Source organism: Manacus vitellinus, unplaced genomic scaffold, assembly GCF_001715985.3.
Source record: "Manacus vitellinus isolate BGI_N305 unplaced genomic scaffold, ASM171598v3 scaffold_1_pilon, whole genome shotgun sequence".
Classification (NCBI taxonomy): Eukaryota; Metazoa; Chordata; class Aves; order Passeriformes; family Pipridae; genus Manacus; species Manacus vitellinus.
Window position 1 is genome coordinate 37,155,057 of NW_021939396.1, and position 9,520 is coordinate 37,164,576.

General features: G+C 37.4%; 1 protein-coding gene across 2 annotated transcripts in view; it reads left to right on the forward strand.

Moving 5' to 3' along the window:
- The window catches only part of TOX (thymocyte selection associated high mobility group box), a 223,689-nt gene extending 214,510 nt beyond the window's left edge, over positions 1 to 9,179 (forward strand). For both annotated transcript variants that reach the window (XM_008921386.3, XM_018080005.2), the window contains exons 8-9: positions 4,657 to 4,808; positions 6,969 to 9,179. In XM_008921386.3, coding sequence (XP_008919634.1) covers positions 4,657 to 4,808; positions 6,969 to 7,005 — 189 coding nt within the window. In that variant the 3' untranslated portion in view covers positions 7,006 to 9,179. The remainder of the gene's footprint in view (positions 1 to 4,656; positions 4,809 to 6,968) is intronic.
- The last annotated feature ends 341 nt before the right edge of the window (positions 9,180 to 9,520 follow it).

Here is a 9,520-nt window from a genome sequence, read left to right on the forward strand (position 1 = left end):
TCTAAATTGTGACTTATGTGAAGCAGACTATTTTGTCTCTTTTACCATCTGTTCCAAAACAATTAATGAATAAATTAAATAATGGCCACTACTGTAGACCTTCAGGGTGCTTGTTTCCAGTGATAATCCTTTAAACTGTAAAAAAAAAGATCGTTTAGTTATATTTTCATACTTAGATTTAACGTACATCCTGATTTTTATTATTTTTAACTTGTAATTCTGAAATATACTGTCTTTTCCTTAAATATTATTCACAAGAGCCATGTTAAAGTTTTGCTTTTCAAAGTCCAAATCCATTGTGCAGCACTTTTTCTTTTATCCACTTTTGATACACTCACAGTATATTAGAAGAGTGTGATTTTTCTTTCATTAAATGCTCATGTGATCATCTTATCACTGTATAATTTTTTAACTGAGTTGCTTCTTTCCAGTCTGTTTCTTAGGTTTGACATGATGTTTAATTTTTACTTAGTTGTCACTTGATGATCTGATTCCTAATCCTTGTCATTCAATTTAGCACAATTACTCCAAAGTTCAGGCTAAAACGACATCTGAAGCTGCAGCCTGTTTTCACTTGCAAGGTCATTCTTTCCTTTCTCTACTCACACAGATATTTATGTTTCTTTCTGAGTATACTCTACTATCCAGCCTGTTGTACTGTGCTGTTTGGTGTGAAGAGTGATGAGACCAAGGATTCACTCCCCCAGATATACCCAGTCTTATTAAGGAACCCTTTTAAGTAGCCCTACTGGAAGCATCACTTTCTCTGCTCAAAATCCTTCACCCCAAGCATTGTGTGGGATGGTGAGTCCCATTACAATCTCTGTCCTACTTCAGTTCACAGGTAGAGCAAGCAAAACTGGATTCTTCATGTCTAGTAACCATGGCTGCAAGTGCATATGCATAACAAAGCAACAGAAGATTAATGTATGTCACATTTTATTTTTTTTTAATAATAACTCATTTCAGTCTACTTTTAGGTATTTCTTTTCCTTTAGAAAATAAATGTATACAGCAAGATGATTGCATAGCCTGCCAAAAATAATAGCCTCATTTTTTCTGGTATATATTTTATATACAGCAAACTCAGGGACTGGCTGTATTTGTCCAGATTTCTTCTTTTTTGTTAAGCTTTGTCTTCGAATGAGGTCAAGAGAAAAAAAAATCATTAATATCTGTCAACTTCCTTTATAACCTTAAGGAAAAATCTTTGTATGATATCACACAGACAGATTTTCAATTTCCTTGTGTAATAAACAGATGCTTTAGGATTTGGATGTAATTTAAAGGTTTAAAATATCACATTGAGATTGATGAATAAATCAGTTGTGAAGACAAAAACATTGATGCCTGTTGAAAATACCTCTCCAGACAGGCAGGAAATGAAATTAGTTCCTAGTAAAGTGTGGAGATGAGGATCACTCTTTAGTTCTGCTGCAGGCTTTTTAGGACTTGCTGTAGTGGCACAACGAAACTGCTAGGGCTACAGAAATCTAATTAAAGAGCAAATGTCCCTCCTGACATCGAATTAATCTTTATCAAGTTCCCTATTTTTATTTCAATCTGGAACAAGAAAATGAAATTTAAAATTCTAGGCATGTTGCAAAACAGTTGGTGATTTTCTCTTGAGCATTACAATGCAAAAACATTCAGCATTGTTTGATTAGACCTCGAAGCACTCATTTTCTGAACACTTCTTATTTCATCATTGTTTGTTAAGGGTTTACATAAATAATACACAAATATTTACCACAAGCCTAGAACGAGGCTGTCTCCCTCTGTTGTACAGAACTATACTTCCATAGCTTTTTCTGTTGATGAAAAAGCTGAAGTAATTATTGCTTGCATCTTAAACAAGACCATACTTTATCAGTCCTTCATACTGAGTTCAGGGTGCTTAAATTACTTTGCTTTAACAAGCATGCTTTCCAACACCCACATTGTAGGTATTTTGGTAGCCCTCAACCCCTCCCAGAGGCACAGCTGAGTTGCTTCTGGAGCAGGAGCCTGACTCAGATACCCCTGCACCATGTTAGAATTTATCACCTGTGTGTCCTAAGAAACAGGACAATCCCAGGCAGCAGGTTGGGACCCAGACTTGCCAGGTACAAGATGAAAGTGTTGTTACCCCTTATTTTGTTGATAGAATAATTAAATTTGGATCTATGGCCCCAACCTTAACATGAGAAGTAACAATTCAGCCTAAGCCCACATGTGCTTTGCTGGAAGAGAGTCAAAGCAAGTTGTCTGTGGTCATATAGAAAACCTGAAAAAATATGAGAATAAGTCCCCACCCAGTTCCAAACTGGCATTTAAACCACAGGACTGTTCTCCAACATCTAAGCTATTTATTTGTCTCAATTCCAGAAGAAATGGAATGAGTATTGTGCTGATGGTCTCTTCCTCTGATTTGGAGGAACTATCTCCTTCTTGCATGAGTGCTTCCCAGAGAAGTTGTGGATGCCCCCTCTCTGGAGGTATTCAAGATTTCAAGACCAGGTTGGCTGGATCTCTGAGCAGCTTAGTATAATGGAAGGTTCCCTGCCCACGGCATGGGGTTTGGAACTAGATGGTCTTTAAGGTCCCTTCCAACACAAACCATTCTATGATATTATGAGTACTTGAGACTCTGTGCCTGCTCACGTGCATGCTTTGCTACTGGCTAATGTCCCTCTATAGTGCTTTTCTTGTATTTATGATTTTTTCATGAAAACTGATAAACAGATAAGGCTTTGCTACCAAAAGTAAATCTGAGTGCCTGAGGGTAGGATGTGTTTCTATGGTTGATTTCCTCTTACAGCTAAATTAGAAAGGTCTTATGCTTAATGTTTTATATAAAAAATGATGATGATGGTATAAACCCCCAAATTTTCTGCCTTCTAATTACACAAAACTCCAATTAAAGTCACTGGGAAATCTGCTCAATTACTGTTTCCCTTACATCTGTTGCAGGCTTGGGGCTTGTCTATGCAGCTTGCTGTGTAGGTTTACAGCCTGGTGAAAAGGCAGTATACAGAGCATGGGGGTTACAGTCACCATGGCTGTAAACCCTGCCATGAGTGGGTTTTATTTAATCTCATTAGCAGGGCAGTATATAAGTAACATGGCAACTACATGCAGAATTCATCTGTGAACTTGCTCAGCACTGTTTCAGGGACAAAGTGAGGCTTTTAAGAGCCTTTAAGGTCCTGAAATGTTACTCAGGATGTTCGCCATATGAAAAAGATTAGGGAAGAAAGATGCAATCATTTGTGGTCTAGATTAAAATCCACGATCAGGATTAGTGGAGTGAGATGACAGTGCACATGAGAGGCAGGGCAGAACACCTGTGGGACCTCAGGAAATAGCCAAGGAAGAAGGATGTGAAGAAGGAAGTGACATGTTACATTTGAAGGAAGCTAATTTCTGTGGATGTAGGGAGCTAGGTGAAAACTGAGAATGCTCATTTATCTTGACAGAAGGTAGCATGGCTGGCTTCTTAAACCTGCAGAAAAGAGCATCTCTGCAAAATTCTTGTCCTAATGAGGGCTGTGTACAAGAAGTGATCACACACAATGTACTAACACTAAACTAAAACTAAAGCTAACTAAAAGCATTAATTCTGTGTATTTTGTATGTGGGCTTTGGCTGGATGGAGTGAGTTTTCAAAGTAGGTTCAAGTTCAGTTTCTGATTTAGCTGCTACACATCCAGTTAACTTGAGTGGGAATTGTATGCCCTTGACCCAGGAAGGAGTTTGGTGTGTTTTTTTTTCAGCAGACATCAATTGCTTTCATACAACATTCCCATGCTTTTACCCAATGTAGTTCTTCTAACTTTGCAGGAACACGTTGTACATTTATACAGGGTGAACCAGATACACTAGCCTTGAAATTTCAATTGTTCTCCTGACTTTGAAACACAGTATTTAAACATCCTAGTATATCAAAAGAGCTAAAAATTATTATGACTTTTCATACGACAGATATTTCAGGGAGCAGGTTAGATGTCTCTTTGTAACTTCCACTTTCTTTTGCTCATCTCCTTCATTTCAAAAAGCAAGTTATTCTGTGCTACTTTCACTACATTAGTCCAACAACAGTTAAAAAGCTTTGGTTGAATTTCCGTTTAGTTGAGAGAGAAGTGCAAATAAAAGAAGCAGCAGAGGGTCCCTTTGTGACTGAATGAAGAAAAAGGTTTTTGAGAACAATATGTGAATAGGTGTAGTCTAATAAAACAGTCAGCCACCTGCTGCCTACATCCTTCAAAACGATTCTCTTGCATATTCTGGGAATTAGTGACTAGTGTGTATCCTTACGTTTAATCTAAATGGAAGCTCTGAGGAGCAAACAGACCTTTTTGTCCCAGTGCTGATTGAGTTGTTCTCTTGGTTTTGAATTGTTTCTGCTCTGTGTCTTTTAGTTCCATCTTGTGACTGTGTAAAAGCTAACAATGGTTTGGCAGTGTTTCATTTCTCAAACTAAAGAAAGATTTTAAAACTTAGAAAGTACCTACAGTTTTTTGCCTATTTTAGGTTTTGTGACCTAAAGCACACTTGGAAAAGAAGTATTCTACCATTTCACAGTACACACCACTTTTTTTTCTTTCTTTTTTTTTTTATGCACCCAACCTGTCACTTTGTTTCCATACTTTGTAATGTACTTGCTTTTTCCTCTAGGGATTTACTCTTCAGCCTGATTATCAGAATATCATCAATCCAACATCAACAGCTGCACAAGTTGTTACCCAAGCAATGGAGTATGTTCGTTCAGGATGCAGAAATCCTCAGGCACAGACTGTGGACTGGAATAATGACTACTGCAGTAATGGGTAAGCAGCCAGTGAATGCCACCTTGTGTTGAGCAACATTCATGACACAAGTATCTGATAGAGAATTTGAGAATAGGGTTGTTGCCTGTTTCCCTACAGTGTTTCAGAAGTGCATCTGTGATAACACTGTGTTTATTCAGCAGTTAGACTGCTGTAGGAGAACAAGTTTTCAATACATACATTTATTAGACATTTTTGTCACTTTATCACTTTGTAGTCTTAGAGAACTTCCATTCCATAGAAAATCAGAACTGAAATCTTAGGGAGAAGGTGTAAGAAAGAAGTTTTAAGATTGCTACCTCCTCCTTGAGAGGCAAATAATGTGAACTATTTTCTCCAAATACTCCATTGCTGAGGAAATCTTGCTGCCATTGAAAATAATTAGTCTGGGTCATGAAAAATCACATCAGTGAGAGGCAGGGCTGATGCATGGGATACAAGATACGTGGAAGGGAATGGCATGAAGACCACGTGACTGTAACCAGAAACAAAATACCGTACCTTCAGGAGCTCTATGCCCTTAACATAAGGTTAGTAACCCCTTCTAACCTTCAACTCCCCTGCAGCATGTTTTTTTGGAGCCGTGTTACTGTCTGGAAACATTTAAGACTGAACAGAAGGTATCTCTTCAGTTTTAAATGATAGGTGTTGAGCTTGTGAACATGCCCACCAGCCTGACCTTCCCTTGACTTGGCATGAATCCCCAAGGCAGAGGCAGATAAAATCTCTTGGTTGCTACCAAAGTACAAAATCTAGCCCAGACAAATGAACACAAAGCAAAACTAAAGATCAGTTCCATCTATGACACTTACTTAAACTGAGAATTCCACTTGTATCATTGTTTTAAAGTGTTTCTGTAACTGAACAAAAATCTTTTTTCTGATTACTAGTTCAGAATAACACTTTGACTAGAACCTGCTTGTTCCTGCTTGTACCACCATTATGTCTTGATATGTACTGCAGGCCCTTATAGGAGTCTATCCAGCCCAGAGACTTTTACAACCACTGACACTGAACTCTGAATAGACTGTCCTCTGTCAAATAAGCCACAGCCTTATTATGGCTTTGATTCCTGATTCCAGAAAAAAAACGATGGGTCACTGTTCTCAGAACTGCCACCCAGGTGTCCACTGGGCATAACTTTCCATCACTAGCAGCTTTCTCTGAGCAGACCCTGTGTAGATGTGCCTTAGTCAATCTGTGTGCATGAACTTAACGTATCTTTGCTATAGCATTGGGATAAACTACCAGTGCAGTGCAGTTTGCTCTGTACTTGGACTCCAAAGCAAGTAAGCTGCAAAGCTGTGGAATAACAGAACTGGTGCCTAGGTTTTGTCAATGTCAATGAAGTGGGAGATTAAGAATAAAGCTTCTCTTCCAAAAAGTGTCTGCAGTGTGCATCAAGCCCCATCAGTGATGCTTCTGCTGCTTTAAATTACTCTTTTTTTCTGACTTCCACAGACCGTTCCAAATTAGAAATTGGTGAATTACTCCTTTTTGCTCTGAACTGGTATGCTTCAGTTGAAGCTGAAACCCAACAAGAACTTAATGCAAAAGTATGCTAGACAATGTGCATTCATGGAAGGTCTCCTGAAGACCCTGGTCACCAGTAGAGAGTTGGTCTAGCTGGATGCACCAGAAGCTTCTATGTTGCCTTGCATTTGTTTAGCTGAACCTGCTGACCCAACATGTTTTGGCTACGTCTGAATGAGTAAATAAAATAGGCCAGAGGTGTCAGTGGCTGACATCCACATTCATGTAACTAAGCTCTCCTGCCCTCTAAGGAAAGTGGCCACTTCAAACAGGGTGCTTATGGAGTATTGTTTCAAGACCTGTGCTAAACCCTCAACTCGACCCATGTGGTTTTTGATAGTCAGTGCTACCAGCCCACTAGTGCAGGTGATCCTGAACCAGCACTTAGACCAATATCCCAGTCCTGTGCAGTTTAGAGCCAGATGTGGTTTCCAGGTTGCTACATGTCACTATGGCACTAGGATTTTTCTTATTATTACCATGACAATGCAGCTGTACTTCAGTGATATGCTTGGAATTAATGACATGCAGTAGGGTTGTGGGGTTGGGGTTTTTTTGAAAAGTAGAACTAGAGAATTTTTCAGATTTTAAAAAAAACCCACATTTGTTCTTTTTCTGTTTGAACAGGGGCATGCAGAGGGACAAAGCACTCTACCTTACCTGAAAATCTGAAACAACTCTCCTTTCCACTGAGGAATGCAGGGAAGTCTTTTCATCATGGATTGCTTTATGCAGTCAAGGCAGTTCTGCATTTTATTAGGAAATACAAGTTGCTAAGCACTTAGGACTATTTGAGCTTGTGGGTCACCCACTCTGGAAAAAATAGTCTTGCTTCTTTCTTTTTCTTCCTCTCCCCCTCCCCCCCCCTTATTTTTCTCTTTCTTTGTCTTTTCCACCCCTACCCTGAGATCCTCTAACGGACATTGCTTTTCTTCTTCCCTGAAGGAAACTTGGACCATTCAGATTTTATGTTGGTTTTTGCTGTGAAGTGCTGCGATAGTAACTGCCTTAGCAACTGTAGATGTCTTGGATAAAAGTCCTGGATTTTCCATTGGTTTTTCATAATGGGTGTTTATATGAAACTACTAAAGACTTTTTAAATGGCTTGATGTAGCAGTCATAGCAAGTTTGTAAATAGCATCTATGTTACACTCTCCTAGAGTATAAAATGTGAATGTTTTTGTAGCTAATTGTAATTGAAACTGGCTCATTCCAGTTTATTGATTTCACAATAAGGGTTAAATTGGCAAACATTCATATTTTTACTTCATTTTTAAGCAACTGACTAATAGTCTATATTTTCAAGTTATTTGGAGGAAAGAAAGTAAAATAGTCCCAAATTATATTAATTAAAAATATTGGCTTTGTCTCATAAAATAAAAACAAAAAAAACCTAGGGAAAAAACTAATGTTGATAAAGAGCAAACGTTTATTTTGTACTGCCTAAAAAAATGCTTCTTTTTTTTTAAAGAAAATCACTTTATGTGTACTGGTTAGTAAACATCATTTAAGTCCTTTTATGTATAAAACTGCCAAATGCTTACCTGATATTTTATTAGTTGCAGAAACAGATTGGAGACAGCTAAATTATAACCTCTACATATGGCTATGTATTATTGTTTCTTCATACTGTGTCTGTATTTAATCTTTTTTATGGAACCTGTTGCGCCTATTTATGAAATAATAAATATAGGTGTTTGTAAGTAAATTTGTTAGCATTTTAAAGAGATTTCTTTGACGCTTTAACTTTTGCTGGCACAAATTGTTCACAACTGATGTGAATACTTTATTTAGTTTTTACTGTGACATATATAACACCAAACCTGCTTTACTGGCAGAAAATGAAGGTACCCAATAATTATTTCTCTATTTCTTTGGTTGTTTAAGAGAAGGAAAAAAAGGTATTTTAAGTAATTCCCTTTTTTAAGTATTGTAGCAGGAAGTTGCCCAAAACTAAGACTTGAACCCACAAAACTAACTGAATAAAACTGCGTAACGCTGCTTCTTGAAACTGCATCATTTTTTGTTAATAAGTCAAATGGAATAAATATATTACCAAAAGAAATATTACCAAATATGCTTCAGGCATTTTATTAAATATGCAAAAGTTCCTACAGAATTTTAGGGAGTATATCAGAAATAAATCCTAAAATGAGAGATAAGTTCAGCAGTCACAGGGAAAGGGATGAAAATATCCAGAAGAAGGTATTTTGACAATGTTTGGGATCAGGGATAGCTCTGAAAATATATTTCTGGAGGATTCATCCCAGATGCCTGTCCCATTAATGGAGAGTAGCGCTGATTTGTATTTTCTATGTGAAATAAAGAAAAAAATCTGAATAGAATACACATTATGCAACGCCATTGATTTTTCTTTATAAAACAAAACAGAAACAAAGGCATGCTTGCTTTTGAATGATTTCAGGCAATGTACAATCGGAATCACTTGGCATGTAATAACTAATAAATAATGCAGATCAGATGTGATTACTCAAATGACTGTAGCTGAGAGCTCTAATTTTCCTGTCTTGAAACTGTATGAGAACTTGTGATTAAATTCACAGTTTATTGTTTGTCTGTTTAGTACTTTAGAAATATACCAGCACTACTAATTACCCAATGTCTTCTATTTATTATATTATAGCAAACTACATTTTCCACTCATATTAATTCTAAAGTGAGAAGATAATTACTGGGAATGAAAAAAATCAACTTTGATTTTGTCAGGCAATTTTCCTTTTTCTTCTATGGAAAAGAACTGTGTTATCTCCATTTCTTTTAGAGCAGGTGTGCAGTCACATAAAGTTGTTAATTTCGGTATCCAAGCAGAGTTCAAAATACAAGAAAACTTTAATGTAAATAAAAAAATACATCATGAATAAAATACTTATTCTGTATGAACATCTGGCTAGTTGGTGTCTCGATCTGTAAGCGGTATGTTTTCCATGCAGCATCTTACCCATCCAGTGATCTGAGTGTGGTTCTGTCCCTGGGCTCTGTTCAGATGGGACAACTGTGCTGGAAAAGCAGCTGTTTTGGCCATGGATATACTGAAATCACTTTGTTCCAAAAGGAAGATCCAACTTCAATGCATAAATGGCAGTTCTTCATGTCTGACCTTGGAAAAAAGGAATGGTTGTTGGCCAAGGGCAATCTGCTATTTGTTTTCAGCTATGTAT